We start from the raw sequence: 23,783 nt of genomic DNA, 5'->3' as shown, positions 1-23,783 counted from the left end.
ACAGGGAAGGAGAGAAACAGAGAGAGAGCATGTTAGAGAGTTAGTGCTAAGATTCTCTGTCCGGAGGGGCCTTGCCGGTAACGAGCCATTCTGGGCCACTTCTAGATAGAGCCCTCTGTGGGCTGATCCTGCCCTGTCTTCTGTGGGCTGATCCTGCCCTGTCTTCTGTGGACTGATCCTGCCCCTGTATTCTGTGGGCTGATCCTGCCTTGTCTTCTGTGGGCTGATCCTGACCCTGTCTTCTGTGGGCTGATCCTGACCCTGTCTTCTGTAGACTGATCCTGCCCTGTCTTCTGTGGACTGATCCTGCCCTGTCTTCTGTGGACTGATCCTGCCCTGTCTTCTGTGGACTGATCCTGCCCCTGTGTTCTGTAGACTGATCCTGCCCTGTCTTCTGTGGACTGATCCTGCCCCTGTCTTCTGTGGGCTGATCCTGACCCTGTCTTCTGTGGGCTGATCCTGCCCTGTCTTCTGTGGGCTGATCCTGCCCCTGTCTTCTGTGGGCTGATCCTGACCCTGTCTTCTGTAGACTGATCCTGCCTCGGTCCCCTGGGGACTATTCTGGCCCCTGCCCTGCTTTGAACATAAATACTAAAGGGAAGGCACATTGTGCTCCATCTCCTTGAGTGGAGGGTGAATCAGGAATAGTACAGCCGCTCACCCTCCCCCAGTTACCAGTTTTCTGTGCAGGTAATATACCATGTAGACAAAGCCATGTGTAATGAGCTGCATTTACTGCTGACCTTAAATTATGTGCGCTGGTGAGAAGATCTGCCTTTGTCTGTTTTTCTCACATGTTTCTCATGCATTTTACATCTTTATACCCCTGTAGCTCATGGGGAAGAACAAAAAGAAGAAGACAGTCACATAAATAAGGTCATGGCTTAGTCCTACTGTCATACTGAAACGTCTGTAAGTCATTCTGGATAAGAGCGTCTGCCAAATGTTGCAATTATAAATCTCAGGCGCGATGGTTATTGGTAGTGGTTAGCAACGTGGAACGTTCTTTTATATCTGGGTGGTTGTGGGTGTACTGAAGTGCCCAAATGAATCAAAACATTCAAAACTCAGGCTCAGAAAAACAAAATTTCATAAATTGTTTTTAGTCTAATGCCTAGACTTCTCATTGAGCTGCGTATAGAATGAGCCATTTAAACACAGTGCAGCTAAAGTTGATTGTTTTTTAATTAATTCAGTACAGTCCTGTGTATTTGTAATTCTCACCATTGTGCATGTCCCCTTTCTGGGTACTGATGACTTCAGGCTGAATCCTTCACACGCTGTTGTTGACTCTGGACTGGTCCGCTACAGGCTGTACTGTAACAGGCAGAGATATTTCCATCCAAACCTGCCTGCCACTATTTTCCGCAAATGTACTTGTAATCGAATGGCATATGGAACCAGTCACACTTCTAATATTTCCTCTTTGCTTTTTTTTTTCTTGTTTCATGTTTTGCATGGCCCTCCCTCTCATGCATATGTATGAGGGATGGAAACACATTTCACACGTTTTTTGTTTTTTGTTTTTTCCACACAGTATAGGCATAAACTATGTGTTTTTACATTAACATTACTATGTAATGCTTGCTTTTTTCAGGTGGATCCCCGCACAGTGTGTGTGTGTGAGTGTGTGTATGTGTGTGTGCGCATGTACAAAAAATGAAATCAACCATTAACTACTGCCATTGAAAATATAAGAGGCACAGACATATCTTGGGCAAGTGCACAGTCTTGCTGTCTACTTCATAGTAGGGGACCGCATAGGGTCAAACAACCATCACCACCATCTCAGGAAGCATTCATATGTGTAAAAGTCGTTCTCTGTCCTTGAAATGTAACACCTCTAATCAACAAAGGTGCTGTATATCCTTTTGGACATATTCAGAACAGTTGTTTCCTGTTGATATTTTAAACGTGAATAAAGAATCAAATATAGTAGCATGTTTGTGTGTGTATGTGTGTGTCTGAGTCAGAGTCCATGTGCGAGTTTGTGCGCACAGATCCACAAAGCGATTGCACGCCTTTAATCATAATGTCCAAGCATAACCTTTGACCCCCTTGGCGAGCGGAGGATGAGAGCAGGACTCAGTACCAGATCCCGCGCTCAGAGCGCTCTGTTCTGACAGCTGCACTCTGTTCCACTGATATTGAGCCCTTGATATTTAGCAGTGAGGAGCAGTGAAGTGTCATATATAAGCATTTACACTGCGGTGTGGTCCAGTACAGCAGCGTGCATGCCTGCATCACAAAGGTTAAGTGAACTCTCACATTTAAATGGACGTGCAAGGACAGAGGCTTATTCAGGCGTGATTTAACATGACACAGGCGTGATTTAACACCGACGTAGACAGTGGAACCTTACTGTACACGTGCACACACAGTGTAACCTAATAGCACACACAAAAACAATGTAGCAGAGTTTTACACACTCAAACGTAGTACAACATTTGTAGATTATTGTACGCAAACACAGTAGTAGCAGTGCTGTGCACATATAAACATGTAACATTATTGTACCAATGCAATACAATGTAACATTATTATGCACATGCAAACAGTGTAGCAGTGTTTCAGACACTGGAAGTGATTTCTAATCGTTTTTGTTTGTTTCTTTCTTTTCATATTTACTGCTGATTTTGCCCAGGTGTGTGTGTTTCACGCAACCAACATTCACCATGACTGTTACTGCGTGTGATTCAAGTGGCCAGCATCCACTATGACTGTTACTGTTGTGTTTTCTACCTTTTGAATTGAAGGTCACACTGTAGGTATCTGTTACATTATGCTGTGGCATTGTGTTTTGAATGCTGTCAGCACCAGTATAGTTTGTATTTCTTTATTTTCTACAGAGTCACATATATTTCTGCATTCTTCCCTGATTACTGCTTCTCAGCACAGAGTATTGTGTCTGCCCCCACAAGCTCCAGGTTTAATTAGAAATGTCCACAGACTTGCTTGGATCCTGAGAGAGATTGATGGTTAAATGGAGTAAAATCAATCCACGCTTTTATATTCAGCTTCCATCTTCTATATTCAGTTACTACACCGCTGCAGTTAAATCCAATAGAGCATTGTCTGCTGCAGTACCGCATTCGTCCACTAGGGGCTCAGTGAAACTTCATGGCTGTAGATTACTTAAAGTGGGGTGAATCTGGAAAATGCTTTTTGCTCTGGGATGGAGCTGTAGCCACATGCCTAATATGAGCTATCTGTCAAAGACAGAAATAGAAATTACACACACACACACACACACACACACACACACACACACACACACACACACACACACACACACACACACACTCACACACACACACACACACAGTGTACAGCAGAGAGGCAATCAGAGGGATGTAAACTGTGATTACATTTTGAGACTGACTTTCATTTACAGAGCCTCTGAAGTATTCAGCCCAAAGCCTTCCTGTCTTGTGGTCTCTCTCATGCCGTTGAAAGAACTTCTTTTGCATGTCCTGGCCTGTGTAGAAGCAGAAATGCCATGAGAGAATCCGAATGAATGATAGGAACACGGCTGTTTATCAGACACAGTGAAAGCACAAACATTTTTCACTGAAAAATGTCAATTAGTTACAATTTTTATTTTTATAACATGTATATGGTACAAAAGTCAAGACATCTAATGTCACATTTTGCTAGTTTGGCTTATTGGCCTGTTGCACACATTCGTGTTCTGGGCCCATGTCGGTGCCAGAGGAGCCCAGCGTGCAGCTCCCACAAAAGCCCTGGCTTACTCCATCCACTGTGGGTTAAAAGTGCACACTGCCTTGAGCAAAGCTCAGAAGAGTGAACCTGAACATGAATTATGATGCCAGATAACATTAATGGAACTCTCCATATTTGTAGCCTTGGCAACTAATGCAGCACATTTTCTAACCGCTCCCTCTCCCTCTCTCACTCCCTCTCTCCCCCTCTATCTTTCTCTCTTTCCCCTCTCTCTTTCTCTGCCCCTCTGTCTTCCTTTCTCTCTCTATCTGCCCTCTCTCCTTCTCTGTCTGTCTCTCTTTTTGTCTCTCGCTGTTCTGTTTCTCACTTACTGTCTCCCTCTCTCTCTCTCTCTCTCTCTCTCTCTCTCTCTCTCTCTCTCTCTCTCTCTCTTTTTCTCTTGCTGTCTCTGTCTCTCAGTCTGGTGGCCACGAAGGATCCTGAGAGCCCTCGGGGGAGAGCGATGCCCATGTCTCCCTCTGATTTCCTGGACAAGCTCATGGGACGAACCTCAGGCTACGATGCTAGAATTCGGCCTAACTTTAAAGGTTCGGTCGAGCTAACCACGGCCCTACAGATCAGCTCTCCACTCATACTCTCTTTCAGACTTTATAATGCCACGTTTCTGCTGTGTTCAAGCAGAAGCAGGCATAGTCATTTTTAAAGGAACCCTGGCCAAATCAGCTCAAATCCAGCCCATCTGATTACGGAGCCAATCAGAGGCCAGTTCCACACCGCAGAACATGCATATTCATAAGATAGCAGAGGGAAAATCAGTTAAAATATATTCTTGCTAATAGTTGAGCTGCTGTGCATCTGCAGTCCTTTCGAAGCACTGTGCCAAAGGTGGTCTCACAGAACATAAGACTGTTCTAGAGAGAAACACTCAATGCGCAAAGCTCATTAAGGTTGGCTGTCCAGGGTAATGCAGGGCTGCCCCTGGCTAGAACACGGGCCCCGGCTAGGTCAGGCTGCAGAGATGTGTGTGTGCTAAACCAGTGTTCCATGTTCACAGCTGTGCCGTGGGACAGGGGAGATGGAGAACTACTGGTGCATTCAGTCGAATCGCCTCACATTAGTCCAACACTCCTCTGCCCTGTTTATCCCAGCTGTGCCTGAGGGGGCTAGACAGCACTCGGTCAAAGGCCACTGAATATTACAGCGCTCCTGTCTTTGGCCAGGCCTGTATACAGCGGCCTTACATAGCAGGACAAAGAAACAGGGCATGCTGATTTATTGTTACTTTCCACACAGTAATAATAACAGGTAGAAAATGCCATTATATGTTCTTCATAGTGTTGTCCCATTGGTTCTTTGTCATGCAGGCCACAGAATAATAAGTAAATGTGAAAACCTGCGATGTAGTTACAGTGCTGTGCTCCTATATGGTCTTATCAAAATAATGAGCTTCTGGGTGTGTGGGGAGGGTTGAAGAACAAAAATGGGACCAATGTGTAATTATTACTTCTAGCTGCCTTACGAGCTAATTACACTCATCTCTGACTGTAGGTCCTCCTGTGAATGTGACATGCAACATTTTCATCAACAGTTTTGGCTCTATCGCAGAGACGACGATGGTGCGTATTCCTATACTTTTCTTGTGCCATGGTGGTGTAATGCATGGTTTCCTTGGGTACATCCTTACACTGTGCCCCCACGGCACCCCAAAGCAGTAAACAGCAGCACTGACCTTAGCTCTGTGGGGCTCAATAACACGGAGAGAATATGAGCCAGAGCTGCTGGTAGCGAGGCCAGCAGTGCAGGGAGATGGCACCCAGCCTGCCCAGCTGGGGATTCCCTCTGGCAGCCCCAGGACTGGTGGCATGCAGTGCTCAGACCACACCACATCCTGACCCCATACACAACCATGTCACTCTCACCACACACAACTATCACTCTCACCACACACTCCTGTCACGCTCACCACACACAAATATCACTCTCACCACACACACCTGTCACGCTCACCACACACTCCTGTCACTCTCACCACACACAACTGTATCACTCTCATAACACAACCATGTCACTCTCACCACACACACCTGTATCACTCTCACCACACACACCTGTATCACTTTCACAACATACAACCATGTCACTCTTGCCGCACACACCTGTCACTGTCACCACACACACCTGTATCAATTTCACCACACACACCTGTATCACTCTCACCACACACACCTGTATCACTTTCACAACATACAACCATGTCACTCTTGCCGCACACACCTGTCACTGTCACCACACACACCTGTATCAATTTCACCACACACACCTGTATCACTCTCACCATACACACCTGTATCACTTTCACAACATACAACCATGTCACTCTTGCCGCACACACCTGTCACTGTCACCACACACACCTGTATCACTCTCACCTGTATCACTCTTCTGGCCAGCTGCTGATCCCCAGGTAATACAAGCTTTTTTTTTTTTTTTTTCTAGTAATGTCCTACTTCATAGCAGTATTTTATTACAGTCATATAACCTTTGCCTAATATTTCCTGTGGAGATTTAAGATTCTGGAAAGTCAAAAGTGTTACATAAGTAAAGATGATTGTTATTTTTATTGCTAGAATTTTCTTATGATCATAGCCCAGTGCTTCAGGTCCTGCTCCTGGGAACAGTTCGTGCGCATCTGACCTGACAGGTTAATTAGAGCACATTAAGGAGATAGTGGGGATCTTAGCTGAGGTCTGATCAGAAGGGAAAAATGGCAGAAGCGTTATCCCTGCACAGTCCTGCTGAGGGCGCTCTCGGGTCACAGGGATAGTGTTTCAGACAGACTTCTGCCACAAAAAATCAACAATAAACAGAGGTTTGGATATGTTTTTTAGGAGTATTGCCGATTCTCTCTTGCACACACACACTCACACACAGACATACATATGTGTGTGCATACTCACACACAAACACACACTTATGTACACACAGATAAGCGTGTCAGTGGCCGAAGCAATTTTGCTGCAAATTTAATTTCATAACAACACCCTGGCACACCATACCACACCACACACACACACACACACACACACACACACACACACACACACACACACACACACACAAATACAATAATAGACTGACCTACACTCGTACACACATACAGCTACACATAGACACATACATACAAACACCCATACACAGACATGCATATATGTGTGCACACTCACACATAAGCGCACACTTATGTAGACACAGATAAGCGTGTCAGTGGCCAAAGCAATTTTGCTGCTAATTTAATTTAATAACACCCTGGCACACCACACACACACAGATACAATAACAGACTGACATACACTCGTACACACATACAGCTACACATAGACACACACATACAAACACCTATACACCTATGTATACACACGTTTTAATTACACATGTGATATAAATACATTACTGAAACAATAGTGCATTTGTACATTGCTGAATATGAGTTGACTATTAGGTGATTATGTTTTGATATGTCTGCATATTAAAGACATATTCAAAGCTCATGTGTATACTTGTTTACCCTGTGGTACTTCTATGAAAGAAGTGATGTGAAAAGGTGAAGTCAGTTGTAGTTGTAACAGAGTGGCTCTCTCCTTTACTGAACTGAAATCTGCTGGGGGGGAAATCCCAAGTAGCACATTTGGATTAAATAACATTGTTATTAGCTACTTGTTTGGCAAGAAGACGGGAGAATGTTGGTCTAGTGAGTGGATGAGACAATAACCCAACGTAACTAACAGATGCAGCATTTTTGAAGGTTTGTTTTCATTTTCAATAATTGTTCCATTTACATGTTTTGTTTTGTCTGATAAAACCTTTTTTCCAAGAATTTTCCATGTAATTTCTTTATAGAGACTTTGATAAACACATTCAGGTCACTGTGCACATGTTTTATTGGTGAACTTACAAGCTGTGCTTTTATCAAAGATTGAGTGGATATTTTAAAGATCTGTTCTTAAAAAAGAACATAACATCGGGGATCAGAATGAATCAGATATGGATCAGACATGGCTCAATCATTGATCAGACATTGACCAGACATGGATCAGACATGAACCTGTGTTTCTGAGAACTGACCAGGAGTCTGAGTGCCACTGGTCAGATCTGATAGGCAAAGAGTGTTAATGAACGTGCCTCACACTTTATGTCTGCAGAATTTTCTTATGGAGGTTATCCTATTATCCTGAATTTTCAGTGTGAACCTTAATCCTGAGAGTTGTTGCTGAATGCTGCTGTTTGATTGATCAAGCTGGTCCTCACAAAATCCCAGCTGTGCTTACCAACATAGATGCTTATTTCTAACAGTGCTGTTTGAGGTGATTCCTGGGCGTCTTCTATGCCCAAATGCTCCTCCACAGCATGGAGTAGTAGCGCTTAATCTATAATCGAATCTTTGATCTAGAAATGAATGTTACTTGACTGATTGATGGAGTACTGGCCTAAGGCTGCCCACACTGTATTCTAATTTTAAAAGATGACCCTAAAATCGTCTTGGCTGGTTCAAATCAGAACCACCAGACATAATATATAACTCCCCTGAACAGATTTGTAGACGTTCTGTACCCCTCATAAAAAATGATGATCCCTGCCTTAAGGTAGTCCTCTATGTCTTATTATAGGGTCTGAAAGCTCCATATTTCTGTAATCACACTCTCAGTGACCTCCTGGAGATGTAATCTTGCTCTGAGATGAATGCACTAGTTTCTCACCAAGAGAGCACGTCCTGTGTCAGCCAGCTTCTGTGTGGTGTGTGGAGGAGACTGGGGTCCAGTATAGGTCCCACTGTAATCTGGGGACCAGGACGGGACCCGCAGTAAACTGGGGTCCAGGACGGGTCCCGCTATAATCTGGGGTTCAGGACGGGTCGCGCTGTAATCTGAGGTCCAGGATGGGTTCCGCAGTAAACTGGGGTCCAGGACGGGTCCCGCTATAATCTGGGGTCCAGGACGGGTCGCACTGTAATCTGTGAGAGGGATGTGTTACATGCAGCTCACAAAGAACTTGAATACTCACATGAGCATTCAAAGAGAATGTCAGGAGAGCATCCGGTTCGCAGTGTGATACCCAGAGCGTAATGAAGCTCTCTCCCCAGAAAATACTTGTTTGTTGCCTTCTGCATCTGTTGTCCAGTACTCCATCAATAAGATATTGCATGTGTGAAACAGGACAAGAAGCGGCACAGGCTCAGTGGCCTTCATCATCATCGCACACTTCACTCTAGAGTGTTAGGTACGTGAGCACAGTTGTTGATGAGACAGAAATCAGACAGGCTAGTTCCATGAAGCTGCTACCCGCATTTCAGCAGGATCCCATGGGTCTGTCCGAGAATGGCCTGTTTATAAAAGAACACAAGGCAGCAAGAGGTCTCTTTCTCCCACAATTAACTGCTGGAAGTCACTCTCCCAGACACACGCAGTTGTCAAACATAGTTCTGTCAGTGCTTTGTAATGGATGGAAATTGACAGAATTTTCCACAAACCCAATCAGGCTGTCTCCCCAACTCACCACGTAATGCTCTGCTCAATTCGCTTGAGTGATGTTTTCCACTTTTCTTCTCTCTAATCTGGCATGGAGTTTACCAGTGATTTTCATAAAGGAGGCATAGTATCATCCACTAACCACGGGACTTGGTTCCTCCAGCAAACAGCTAGATTTAAAATCACAGCGACAGTAGTGATACTGCTCCTAGACACCAGAGGTCCTCGTCCCCAGAATTTTAGATGTCTCCTAAGTGACATCATCTACACATGTTCCTTATCTTCCCCTCATTATCCGCTCTATAAATACTTCTCTCATCCCTTCACTCTCTGAAAAGCTTTGTCAGGCCTTTCTTTGGCTGTGTGGTATGCCTGCTCACTGCTGGTCTGGTATTTTTCTTTTGGCCCTGGACATGTAGGTGTTTTTTTTTGGTATTGCCTCTGGTGTGTTTGCATTGGACCCTTTCTGTGGTTTACAGCTTTTCTTCTCCCTGCTCTCCTGGTGGTGTTTTCGATTGTATGTGTGCCTTTGCCTGCACTGTTCCTTCCCTATCCTGATTGGTGCTTGCCTTGCTCTTCCCTATCCTGATTGGTGCCTGCCCTGCTCTTCCCTATCCTGATTGGTGCCTGCCCTGCTCTTCCCTATCCTGATCGGTACCTGCACTGTTCCTTCCCTATCCTGATCGGTACCTGCACTGTTCCTTCCCTATCCTGATTGGTACCTGCACCGTTCCTTCCCTATCCTGATTGGTGCCTGCCCTGCTCTTCCCTATCCTGATTGGTGCCTGCCCTGCTCTTCCCTATCCTGATCGGTACCTGCACTGTTCGGTACCTGCACTGTTCCTTCCCTATCCTGATTGGTACCTGCACCGTTCCTTCCCTATCCTGATTGGTGCCTGCACTGTTCCTTCCCTATCCTGATTGGTGCTTGCCCTGTTCCTTCCCTGTCCTGATTGGTGTCTGCCTCTTTTGCCCTTACCCATTTTTCTGTGTATTATACCTGTCTGTCTCTAATGTTAAACGTAGATTTTCGGCTGGTTTTTGTTAGACCTTTTGTATTAATTAGAATTCTGAAATGTAAAATGCTACCAAAGTGAGAGAGAAAGGCTTTCAAAGGATCTCCGAGTGGAATGTCACACATCATCTCTGGTAATACATCTACACTCTGCGGGCACTGTTGCCCAAAGCAGCTGACATTTACTGGGTCAGTCGATGTGGAACTGCCAGGGGTTAAGGACCTTGCACAAGGGCAGTGTGGCAGCAGCCATTAGCTGAGACTGAGCCCACGACCCGCCCCTCGAGTCAGAGCTAAAAGAGCCCACAATGGAGGGTATTGTTTATTGCACTTCTAGGTATCAGCATTGATCCCTGTATTTCAACAGCATTCTAGTTCATTGGTATATTGGACTCTAACCTACTGGCTAGGATGTATTCTATGAGTACATCTGTAAGTCGCTCTGGATAAGAATGCCTGCCAAATGCCATAAATGTACATGTAAATGTGCTTCTGTAATGTATATATCACAGCCCAATGAGAATTCATAAGGTACAAATTCAAGATTACACTTGGTGATTTTTTTTATTTATTTTTTTTGTCTCAAAACAGCTTTCTTACACTATAAACACTATAAGATATGTATGTGATTTGTAAACTATGTATAATCTCAGTCATTGGATTGGAAACATACTGTTTTTGTAATAAATATTCCTTATCACCCAATATTCGTAGCAGGGGACGCAAGTTCATGACTGAAATACATTGCCTGCCATTTTTAAAGAACCTTCATTTATAATTTAACAAGAGTGTATTCACTGTGGTTGAAGGTTTGGAATGGCCTGGAAAGAGAAACCCGCTCTTGTAAACTTGTAAAGCGATCGTGCTAAACGTCCAGCGTGATGAGCTCCAAATGCGGCTGAGTCCTGTTCGGTCTGTGGCAGGCTCGTTTGTAGCAACGTTAAATCTCCCATTACGTGTGATTTAGGAGCCTGTCCTTGCCTCTCTGCTCTGCTCTTCAGCTTTCTGTCTGCTTTGACTGATGCTAAGATGGGGTTCTCCTCACAGGATTACCGCGTGAACATCTTCCTGCGGCAGCAGTGGAACGACCCTCGGCTGGCGTACAGCGAGTATCCGGACGATTCCCTGGATCTGGACCCGTCCATGCTGGACTCCATCTGGAAGCCTGACCTGTTCTTCGCCAACGAAAAAGGGGCAAACTTTCATGAAGTCACCACGGACAACAAGCTCTTGAGAATATTCAAAAATGGCAACGTCCTGTACTCTATAAGGTTTTCCTCACTTATCCTGTGTCCTGTAAGCCTCTCCTGTGTCCTGTACTGTAAGCTTCTGCTCTGTCCTGAAAGCCTCTCCTGTGTCCTGTACTGTAAGCCTCTCCTGTGTCCTGTAAGGATCTCCTGTGTCCTGTCACACTCCCAACTCTGGACTCTTAAAACACGAGCCGTGATGTCCCAGTGACCCAAATCTAATTTAAAGTAACCATAAATCTAGCCAGTGCTCTCCTATGTGAGCACGCTTGCTATTATCGTCCTTATACTACCAGGAGCTTACTGTAGTCCTGAGTACTGAGTGTGAGACCGCATCAGTCCTGAGTGACATCATTCCCCGTCACCTATCAACCACCCGCACGTCTCTGGCATGCCCGTGTTGGCAGAGAATGCCAAGCAGCAGACGTGATGGGGCAGGCTTCGAGCAGGAGCACAGGGGAGTCGTTGAGTTAAACACAAGCCTGTGAGGGATTACGATAGATGACGGAGGATTCGGTCTGACAGGCGTCCCAGTGACAGCCTTAGTGGGAGCGCGAAATGTAGAGGCAGAAATGACAAAAGACAGAGTGAGAATCAGACCCAGAGTCAGAAATCCACCGTGAGGGAGAAAGACGAGGAGAGACAGTTTTAAAATGCATCTTTGCTCTGAGATGTTCTTTTAAACTGTTTGGAACAAACTATCAGTGCTTTCATTTGGCTTTGTGACTCTGATAAACTTGCTGATAAAGCTGAGACGATTGGAAATATCTCATCATTTTAGGACGGATATTAAAGAAGTTGTTTCCTTTCCATCATATCTTTTTCCACTGGCATACTTAGTTGTTATAGTTTTATATTTATCTAAGGTTTGATGTATTTTTGTTAAATATTATAAAGAACCTTTACATAGATATCTGTAAATAAATCAATGTAGGTCTTGTTTTACTTCACCTTTTGAAGTGCTTTGGAAAATTGTACAATGGTGATAAAGTGGTAGAAATTGAATGAGAGCGTGACACAAAGTCAGAGAGCCAATACTCCGCCCTGCTTGGGAGCACTGAGCTTAGAGCAGCTCGCAGCAGGGCATGCCCGGATCTGAAGCCTCGCTTTGGTGCAGATGAGGCATAAGGGTGGCTGGACTGTTTCTACCCAGTGACCCCCAACCTCTGCACTGGGTTTGGTGGGCAGGCTGTATTGCCTTCTTTGATATGTACATTTTTATATGTACGTTTTTTCCAGGTTGACTCTGATACTCTCATGCCCCATGGATCTGAAGAACTTTCCCATGGATGTGCAGACGTGTATTATGCAGCTGGAGAGCTGTGAGTAACAGAGACTCTCTCTTTCTCTGTGTGTGTTTGTGTGTGTGTGTGTGTGGGGGGGGGGGGTCACATAAACATTTGTTTTGGCACTTTGATGCCATCCCCGATGGGGTAGTTCTCACCTCACAATCTTATTTCATAGTGCTCTGTTGCTTATGCGTCGACCTCAGGGGGGTTTTGTTTCTACACCACATATCTGACGATGAGAGTGCCGTTCCTTTCTAGAAGCGTTTCCAAGCTACCTGTGTGCTGGAGCTCTACCCCATTATCTTAGATTTACTTTGATCCTATTGGATGGTTTAACTACTAAAAGCTCCACAGCTTCAGATGAAACCCGGGAGCCATGTAAAACAGCCCTATTGACTTTATGGCGAGTTTGATGACAACGTACACTGTTTCCACACTGAACAGGGTTTGGGGGGGGGCTCTTCTCTCCACTGTTTGTATAAATGCCTGTGGATTTTAGGTGGCAGTAGTTCTCGAGTAGTTCTGCTGCTCTCTGTCGCAGACACGCTCTGTGCCCTCTTTGAGATTAGTAATCCCTGAGATTAGTCATTAGTAAGTGTCTGAAGTTTGTTTCTACACAGGAGATCCCAGATCTCTGCAGATATTTTATATATATATATATATATATATATATATATATATATATATATATATATATATATATATATATAAACTGTATATAATTTATAATATTATTGCGCAGATTGAGCAGGTCAAATATAAAGTGCAGTTTGAAGAAGTCTTTAAAGTGAGGTACTTATCCAAAGTGATTTCCAACTCTCTGCCCCACCCCACATCCGCACACACGCGGAAGACGATCTAAATGGTTGGCCGAGCTAAAAAAAGAAAGCAGAGATTTCTCCTAATTATGGCTGCCATCATTTATTTAAACATTTCTGCACACCCTCTCCGTTCCAGCCCAGCTTGCCCTGGGGGTATTTTTGCTGGCACGGTTTAATGCTTTGAGAGATAGCTCCTCTTCATCTGTGGGCCTTGCTCGGGTTTCCCGTGCAGCGCACTCGGCCAAACCTCCTGGCGCAGACGACGCCAGGACGTAATCCGAGGAGAATATGGACTCTTCACAGGACAACGCAAAGACGAGGAGTAATGGCTAAGATAATTTGGCGTTCTAATTTGATGTTATTCATATGCTTTAATTCTTTGCCTAAAGACTGCATCAGTCATGTGACTGTGTTGATGGCAATGCGTGTTGACGAACTTGTCACAGTAAACCAGAGGGAACTATGCATGCGGAGAAGCTGCAGAATGGAACTCCTCTGCGGTGGGTGATATGCAGCTCTGATCTTCAGGTTCCTCCAGGACGTCTGTGCAGTCATGTATTTTGGGTTAAAGTAATGTTTTTACGTTTCCGTTGAAGTCTGTATTTTAAATGAGGAAGGCTGTAGACAGTTCTACGCGGTTTTCTTTAGGACTGATATTTAAGTCCTCAGCTGTGTGCTGGTTAAAGAACCAGTAGAATCGTTTTGCCTACATCACATATATTATTCCCAGTGGGAAAGCATTAGGTCTTGTAACACCTTTTAGAATAGTAAAAAAAAAAAGATTTGTCAAAATAAGTGTCTTCTGCAATGCTTTGGCATTTTCTCCTGTCTCTGCAGTTGGATACACGATGAACGATCTAATCTTCGAGTGGCAGGAAAGTGGACCCGTGCAGGTTGCCGAGGGACTGACCCTTCCACAGTTCATCCTGAAAGAAGAATCTGACCTCAGATACTGCACCAAACATTACAACACAGGTATGAATTACATGCACATAATCTGATAGAAAGCCTCATCCAGAAGGACTTGCATATATTTGAGTATGACAAGTACAGATCCTCCCTGGAAATTGAACCTTGGTGTAACTAGAATCTTGTGTTCCCTGCTTTACCATGTATGTATGTGTACAGAAACACGTAAACACATAACACTGTGTAAAAGTCTTAGGCCAACGTTAGATTTGTTATTTTAGCAAGGGTATAATTACCTTTATCTAATTATTTCTCTTTGTGTCTCTTTTATTAAGACAGAAAATACAGGAACTGTGTATATACAGTTTAAAAAAAAACAAACATCAATTTTGGAACAAAATGGCTTCTATGGGCAAAAGTCAGTATCTTGATCTTTCTTTGGGAGACGGTTTTCTGAAGGAATCTTCTGGTACCATTCCATTCAGATTCCATTGCATTTAGGATTAAGAGATCCGGGTTCCTGCTATTGCTCAAGTGTAAGGGGAGGTCAAACTAAAGTCTTGCCGTTGTAGTCTATTGCCATTTTTTTTTTTTCAGATTTTTGTTTGTTTGTGTTTCTGTTTTTTAATACTGCATACAAATTTCCTGTATCTTCTGGCTGGATTCTAATAAGACTCTGAGAAATAATTATATATGGTCATTATACCATTAAAACAGCAAGTCTAATGGTGGCATAAGACTTTTGCACAATACTGCAATTCTGATCCCAGACACCAGCCACAAGTATTGGTCTGATGATTGGTTTAACACGTACAAATCTAATCTAATCTGGGATATCGGAGTACCCTGTGTAAGAGAATGCTGTAGATTAGAGTTTATAAAGTATGTCTGAGACACTAGGGATTGGGGGGGTTGGGGAAGAAAATTGCTGGATTTGGGGAAACGGGTGATTGGGCCACACTCAGGAACCACTTGTAGGAACAAATTAATTGCTAGCCATTTAGCAGGATTTCCAATTCTGCTCTTGAGCCTGAACAAAGATTTAGGAGTGATACAGATCTGTCATGCAAATCATGTATGCCTATCCCCCACATAAAAATACTGTTTGGACTAATAAAAGATGTATATGCAGTGGTGTATTTCATTATCTTAAGGAAATGCGAGTTGGAATATAAAAATTAATCTACAAACTGAATGATGTTGAGATGGGCCTGATCCTGTTTGACACTAGTATTTAACTTCACAGTGCTGTTCTTTATTACAGTCTAAACAGTGGCAACTGCTCTTCATCTGATCTACTAAGGCATGACCCGCTATGTCCCTGCAGTGACCGCGCTACTCACCGACTCGGACGATGTACCATGACCAATTAGCCTTAGATTACAATTCGTCTACAGCATTTAAAGGTTTATGACGTTGGCATTGTCACTCTCCAGAGAAACATTCTCTGTTGCAGTGCACGACAGTGCATCCATACCTATCGTAACGCGTATTCTCTCCGATCTCCTTCCCCCCCTCCCGGACCCGTCTTTCTATTTTAGTCATTTACTATCATATTTTGGTGAGATATGTTTTCAGTCTTCTTTAATATCAAACCATATCTTGTTTATGTAGGTGAGGATACAGGCAGCATAAAATATGTGAAATATTTGTTTCCCATACCTTAGTTACATTATTGTTTACGTAGTGATATTGATTCAATTTACTTATCTCTGAAAACAGGAAGGTTTCTCTAAGTCACTCACAGCTGTTTATTATTGTTTATTTATTTATTTATTTATTTTTATGAGTGACACAAATCAGAGACAGGGCTGACCTTATTGAGGCATTTATGAGGCATCAAATATGTTAATTCACAGTTCTCATGAACGCATGCTGACACTTTTTTGAACATAGAAGCAGTTGCTCAATCTGACATTGCACTGTCATACAAACTCACATTACAACAAAAGTCTGACACATTTAGCACGAACATGAAAATTCTCTTTCATGGGCCCGCTGAAAGTGACCGTCTGATGTGTGGTAATTTTTGCTGGACACGAGCCTTGTTCAGTACTTATTTACTACAGGAGGTTTGGGATTACACTACTCAGAGGGCTAGGCTCACCAGTATGCATGTCCTGTCATTCTTTCTGTTAATCTTAACTATGTTCTTCTGAGAAGTGAAAGCATATGTGCATAATTAGTGTTCACTGGAACATAACTGATGTACAGGGTGAGTTCCTCAAAGAATCAAACTCCCATCAGATTTTAAAAGCACATAAATATTAAATGTAACTTTAAGACCATAAATAATAGTACATGACTGTATTCAGTGATTCTTTGTTTCGGCGTGTACACATCTGGATCTGATATCTGTTTGGTTACCCCAAGTGTGAATGTGTGGTGCGTTATACACTGCACTTGTGCATTTTTCATAGCAGTGCACAAACACATGCTTAATTACATTCTCTCTGTTCAGTTTTTTTGTGGCTGTATTTCAGTCATAAGGAACGCATGACAGAGTGTGCATACAGATTTACTGTTCTGTGCAAATTCAACATCATATGCAGATTCTGAGTCATATGTAGATTAAGCATTTTATGCAGAATGAGAATCATATATCGATTCTACGTATTTATAAGGGTTAGTCATGAACATTACTGTACGAGCAGCTCCAGGCTTCACCGTTTCCTCTCCAAACCGTGTCAAAGCCTCTAAGATGTACAGATGGAAGCAGAGACATGCGCCTGATGGTCTTCCGTGCGCACGTGCTCGTATGTGTGGTGAATGAAGGAGATAGAGAGAGAGAGAGAGAGAGAGAGAGAGATTGATTCTGATAGTTCTGACAGGCGGGAAATCTTGGGCTGTCTGTATGAAGGTCTCTGCCTGCCCCTAAAGGGAGCTGGCTGTCACTCAGAGGCATCCCCCCCCAACCCCCACACACCTCTTAAAACATTCCTGGTGTAATTGAATCAATGTCAGCTTACTAAAAACATGCCGATATTGATCACACAATATGGAGACAGTGCTTTGCATAAGTGGATGGAAAATTATAAGGTGAGAAGCTAATTTACATCTCTGGCCATGAACGTAAATAAGATGAACCCATGGCAGCATGGTCTCATTCATTAGGCCAGCGGTTTATCACCTCTGTAGAGCTGAGGGCGGTGTGGAAGATTGCGCGCTTGCCAAGATGCCGTCCACAGCAGACTGCTGCTCAGTGGTCAATAAGTGCTGCTGGACGTTAACATTTAAAATGAGGTTATGAGAGTGCATGCATCCATTTGCTCGTATCCCAATCAACCCAATCAGAGAATAATTTGCATATTGTGTAATCTGGCTAATGGCTTCGGGGCATGAAATTCATTCTTTCCTTCACCTGTGTTTGTAAGTTTCTAATTGCCACTCAGATTCCTCACCTGCCACAAACAATCCTCGCCTGCCACTCACAGTCCTCGCCTGCCACTCACAATCCTCGCCTGCCACTCACAGTCCTCGCCTGCCACTCACAGTCCTCGCCTGCCACTCACAGTCCTTGCCTGCCACTCACAGTCCTTGCCTGCCACTCAGAATCTTTACCTGACATTCAGAATTTTTCTCTTGTCCTTCTGAAATGCAGGTGGAGGTCTGAAGGTCTTGTGCCTACATTCATATTAGATGGATGACTAGTGAAACATTAGTTTTTTAACTAAGAAAATCAAATGTTAGCTAAATCACACACAGATTTACACACTGATTCTCCTGCATTTACAGCTGTTTTTGGAGAAATAAAAACAACCAAATCTGTTCTGTACTGTGTTTGATCATAGAAAATAGATCAGCAAGTAGATATACATATCAGTCTGTTTTCTCAGCATTTAACCACAGCACTTTCTTCATGCCATGGCTGGTTAGATTTAACCAAAAAATTAAAAAAAAATAGAGATTTATAAGAAGTGACTGAAGTTGTTCAGTTGTTCTGGACTTTTCTAAACTTTGAATGGGTTCTGTTCTGCTAAAGAAGGAGCAGTATTTGGCGTAAAAAAAAGGCAGTAAAGAGCAATGCGTGTGAACATGCTGTACAGAAACCTTCTCTCACAATATGGCAGGCGACTTGACTGTTTATGTTTCAGTCTCCTTTTACAGCGTCAGCAGCTGTATCTGACAGGCAGGGCGGCGCTGTGCTGCACGGTGAGCAGTGAGGCTTTAAACAGCTTCTGAGGTCTTAATTAGGCACAGACCCTGCAGATGCTCACTGAAGCAATTAATAGAGAGTAGAGAACCTGTAGGTGTGTGTGTGTGTGTGTGTGTGTGTGTGTGTGTGTGTGAGAGAGAGAGAGAGTGTGAGTGAATTTGTGTGAGGGACAGTGATGGTGCTTATGTGTGTTTCTCAGTGTCCATCAACTTTCAGCTGGGATTCAGGATCATGGTGTCACTATAGCCGATGTAGCTTTCATTACTGCAAACATCAGATTGCAATGTCTGTCGATGGGAAAGGGGAGAAAGAGGTTGTGTTAGTTAGTTTAGTGTTAGTTTAACACTGCATTATTTGGGACTGAGCTGCCAAAATAGACGATTTCTCTCACAGGGGATGAAATTCAGACTCATCCTGCCTTGAAGAGGTCTCTCTCTGCTTCTGGCAAGCGAACAAGTGATTTTTTTTTCTAGGATGTCTGACAGCACCCTGGTCTTTAATGAGCTCAGAGAAGTTTCCACACTGACATCCCTGTTATTTCATCAAACTGCACTCAAATTTAGCCTCATGGTTGGCCTGTCCAGCTATATTATTACTTGAGGATGCCTAATCATCTGCAGATACAAGTTGGAGAGGTTTGAAATACAGCTGCGCCATGTGCCGTTTGCCATGGGTACCCCCACTGTGTACTACCCAGTTTGTTTGGCCAAGTCGTGGGGCAAGGTTGTATCACAGGGTAGCATGGCAGGGTCACAGAGGGTGGGGTCATTACATAGGGTCATAGGGGCACACGCCGAGTGTTCTCCTGCAAACATGTTGATCGAATTTGCCTTGTTTTCTCGAAACAGTCAGTGTGCAGCACAGAAATGTGCAGGCTGCTCTACTATCTTACTGTCAGCCATACTGGGTTTCAGTATGGATCTTTCACTATCTCACAGCACAGCACTCCTGCTTGAGCAGAGTCCATTTAATATCCAGGCCTTTCCACGGCACCTATCTGAGAGTGGAATCAATTAGCCAATGCTTGTGCAGCGTTTCTCATGCGCACGATGCCCGTACACATCCTATAATGTTGTGGAGTGGCTGACCTCAGTAAGACACACTGTCAATGTTGTGGAGTGGACAACCTCAGTAAGACACACTGTCAATGTTGTGGAGTGGATGACCTCAGTAACATATGTGCTATCATGTGGAGTGGCTGACCTCAGTAATGCACCTGATGCCATTATGCTAACAGACAACCAGCATATAGACTAATAGTTTGGATGGAGCATAAAGGCACGTAGTTTAAAGGCAGGTAAAGGCAAGTAGTTTAGTTAAGGAAAGAAGACACTGTGATTCATTGGATATGAATCTTATTTTAATTTAGGCTGTGTAAAAGACTAGTCTTCTGGATTAATATATTTCCATTTATTCATGTTTGGAAATAAAATGTAATGGCATTTTTTGGTCAAGTGGACAGTGTAGGGAACTAGACCTCAAAGATGTAGGTGAGTTCATTTGTACCAATATGAATATGAGTGTAAGGAGAAAAGAGAGTATTTTTATCATTAAAGCTTCAGTTGAAGAAGCATCATGTCTACTCAGAGTGGTGGGGGTCCACTTCTTTCAGACAAAGCTGAAGACATAAAATGGTGAACAGAGCCCTTGAATAATCAAGGCCCAGACAGGCTTCTTGTGGAAGCTAATAGCTTCTGCCACTTCAGTAGAGCAATTTCCTGCTCCTCCAAACAAAGCTGGGATGGACTCAGAAACAACTGGCAAAGACTGCAGAGAAATCCTTTCCTCTCGGGTTGGGTTGAGCTGAATGGTCTGGAATACGCTGGAATGTTCTTTGCTGTGCGAGTTTTGGGATGACCCATCACAATTCTGCTTGGCGAGTGCGAGGAGCTGTCAGGGGCTGCCGCACATGCCGCGCCTGTCCTGTTCTTCCTCCCGTGTCTCATCTTTCATCCTGCTGGTCTCTCCGGAACTGACAGCTTTGAGAGCCTATTGCTTTAGAAGACACGTGTGTGTGTGTGTGTGTGTGAGAGTGTGAGAGAGAGAGAGAGAGAGAGAGAGAGAGAGAGAGAGCTTTTCGTGTAGGCCTGTGTGGGTCGTTATGTTTCTGACGGAGACCAAAGAATAAGAGTTGGAGAAAGTTTGATCATGCTCCATGCATTACAGGACAGACGAGCATTATGCTAAGTTCCTTAAAGAGTGGGACATTTAAGTGAGCTCAAGAGTTCAGTCCATGTGTTTACACATTCCAAATCATAGATAAGCTCGTACAGATCCAGCTCAGAGCTTTCTAAAGATTATTTCACCTAATGCTCGTTCCTTTTTTACACCACCAGTTCAAAATCTCTCCCCAACTGAGCACCAAAGGTATCGCAGCAGATATTACCATCTACCACAGAGGTTCTGGTACTTCAGGGTCTATGGTTCTCGGAGGGTCTGTGGTGCTGCGAGGATCTATGATGCTGGGAGCATCTATGGAACTTGTAGGGTCTATGATGCTGGAAGGGTCTATGGAGAGCTCTGTGACAGGACCCTGCTTGCACACACTCAGTTCACCTCTTCTGTCATGACCTGCAGGCAAGTTCACGTGCATCGAGGTGCGTTTTCACCTGGAGAGGCAGATGGGCTACTACCTGATCCAGATGTACATCCCCAGCTTGCTCATTGTCATCCTGTCCTGGGTTTCCTTCTGGATCAACATGGACGCTGCTCCCGCACGCGTTGCCCTTGGGATAACCACCGTGCTCACCATGACGACGCAGAGTTCCGGCTCCAGAACATCCCTGCCTAAGGTGGGTCACTTTCAAAGTCTTTTCCAGGGCCACTTCAGAACCTGGTATTTACTCAGAGCTTGGCTTAAATCACTCCCATATATATTTCTCAACCTAATCTTCCTGGACACCTCATACAGGGGAATTTGAAGCAGTACATTTTCAATAAACAGTGCACTGTTGGCATTTAAAAATGGCATCTCATGGGTCTTCTTACACAACACGGCAATATTTATATATATTAATGCACAAAGGCATTTTTTTTATTGTTTCTACATTAATTGGTCATGCTATTAGAAATCAGAGATCAAATTCAAATTTAGCCATGGTGACCTAGATGGCAGGGTGACTAACATCTTTGCAAAAGATGGAAGGAGAAATGACCGGAATAATTGGTTAGGATAGAGAATTCTTTCATTTTCTTTCCGAAAGTATTTAAGCAGGTTGTAAACACAGTGGCAAGGAATAAAGTGTTTTTAGTTGTGCTCTATTATGAGAAATATAAACATATATGGGATATGTAGGATTCATGTAAAGCACAAGAGCCTTTATATGCGACTAGACACACATTAGCATCCCATAAATGAGTTTTTAGCTGTTGCATAGCATAATTAAACATTCCATGAAGCTGCTGGTTGGAAGAGTTATCTGTGGTTTGCAGTCAAGTCAACACACCTCAGCCGGCTGTTTGATTACTGAAGAATGAGTCAAACAAATCTCTTTTCTGATTAATAATGAAGTGCTTGAGTTGCGTTAGCTGGAGCAAAGGAGGTCCTTCTTAACAGAGGAATCTGTGTGCGTTTGTGTGTGTGTGTGCTTGTGCGCATGTGTGTGGTGTGCATGTGTGTTTTTGCGTGTGTGTGTCACAGGTCTCCTATGTTAAGGCCATAGACATCTGGATGGCTGTATGTCTGCTGTTCGTTTTCTCTGCCCTGTTGGAATACGCTGCCGTTAACTTCGTCTCCAGGCAACACAAAGAGCTTCTGAGGTTCCAACGCAGGAGGAGGAAGTCTAACAAGGTAGATCATCTCAGAGACAGCAAAAGATCCACTAAGCAGGAGAGTGAAGAGGGTTGCGGCTCAATCTAATGTCCTGTACATCGAAAGTAACCCGCTTTGTCAGAGATTTACCATTCAGTTGGGTCATTTAGGATTTAAATTAGTAAATGTGCACAGCAGTCAATATATACTTAGCAGAGAACTATAAAAATAAAACTATAGCTGATTTCTAGACAATTCACTAAAGTTAATTAGTATTTAGGCATTACATTTCATAATGCAGTCTAGAAATTTGAATTTCACACAAGGTCACGGACTCGTGTTTCACATTTATATCCATTTTATTTCCTGATCAAAGCCTTTTGCATAAATATGCCTTCAAACAACAAGAGGAATGTTCACCTAACAGAACAAAGTGCCACCTCAAGGCCTGAGCTGAAGAGTGAGACCCAGCTGGGAGCGCCTACAGATTCCTACTGTCCTTGACAGATAAGAACAGCCATGTGTGACCCACCCAGAGCGACATGGAGATTAGAGCTGCTGGAAAAGGCACAGAGATCAGCCCATGGCATCAAGAAATATGAGTAAAATATGATAATTCAGAATATTAGCATACAGTGGCATGCTGACGGTATCCCTCTGGGACAGGCTGAGAGCTGCTCTGTATGGAGATATTCCGAGCACAGCTGGGAAAGCCTGAACACAGATGTGGGGCTTTCCACATGGAGGCTCTGGGCATCCCAGCGGCTGAACTTAACCGAGGATGAAATGCTTTGGTGCCTCTGATTGGGATATTTATGGAATTTTTTTTCACTCTCTGAACTCTGCTACAAAAGTATAACAGCTACTGTGTTCACGACAGACCGTAGTACAGGCTGGGTTGCAGTGTCAAGGCCAGAAAAACAGTCAGTTCCAATCACTTCAGTTAAACGTCATTCATTTGAATATTAAAAATTTGAATACATTTTAAGAATCTCTCATTTGAAATGGTGGCCCTGAAAGCTAACACACCTAAGATGCCTCTGGCTAAGTAAACACTGCTGCCTGCTATATTATCAGACTACTTTAAAAATGAAGCGCTCTTAGTGTGACTTGGCACAACACTGCCATCCAGGGGTCATGAGCTGTAATTACACATGAATGGCACATGAGAGGGTTTGTCTTGATGACTGGACGGGACTTGCAGTTCAGGACTTTGATGTTTGAGATCCGCCCCATCTCAGCCATCAGTCACAAGGATACTGCCACTCCCACCCTTTCTGTACCTGCCCATGTTCTCTGCCTGCATTAATTCAGCTTGCTCTATGCAATGCTGGATGTTGAAATTTCTCACACATTCCCATCTAAGCAACAATGTGTCTTACTTGATGT

The 23,783-nt window shown here is 43.7% G+C and overlaps 1 protein-coding gene across 1 annotated transcript in view; it reads left to right on the top strand.

Moving 5' to 3' along the window:
* glra3 (glycine receptor, alpha 3) overlaps positions 1 to 23,783 on the top strand; it is a 46,164-nt gene that overhangs the window by 18,775 nt on the left and 3,606 nt on the right. Inside the window, exons 2-8 of the mRNA XM_027021014.2 lie at positions 4,144 to 4,271; positions 5,233 to 5,300; positions 11,269 to 11,492; positions 12,708 to 12,790; positions 14,416 to 14,553; positions 21,221 to 21,435; positions 22,284 to 22,433. Coding sequence (XP_026876815.1) covers positions 4,144 to 4,271; positions 5,233 to 5,300; positions 11,269 to 11,492; positions 12,708 to 12,790; positions 14,416 to 14,553; positions 21,221 to 21,435; positions 22,284 to 22,433 — 1,006 coding nt within the window. The remainder of the gene's footprint in view (positions 1 to 4,143; positions 4,272 to 5,232; positions 5,301 to 11,268; positions 11,493 to 12,707; positions 12,791 to 14,415; positions 14,554 to 21,220; positions 21,436 to 22,283; positions 22,434 to 23,783) is intronic.

The sequence above is a fragment of the Electrophorus electricus genome, chromosome 11 (assembly GCF_013358815.1).
Source record: "Electrophorus electricus isolate fEleEle1 chromosome 11, fEleEle1.pri, whole genome shotgun sequence".
Lineage (NCBI taxonomy): Eukaryota > Metazoa > Chordata > Actinopteri > Gymnotiformes > Gymnotidae > Electrophorus > Electrophorus electricus.
The sequence above is the reverse complement of the archived record's forward strand: the minus strand, read 5'-3'. Positions and strand labels throughout refer to the sequence as shown.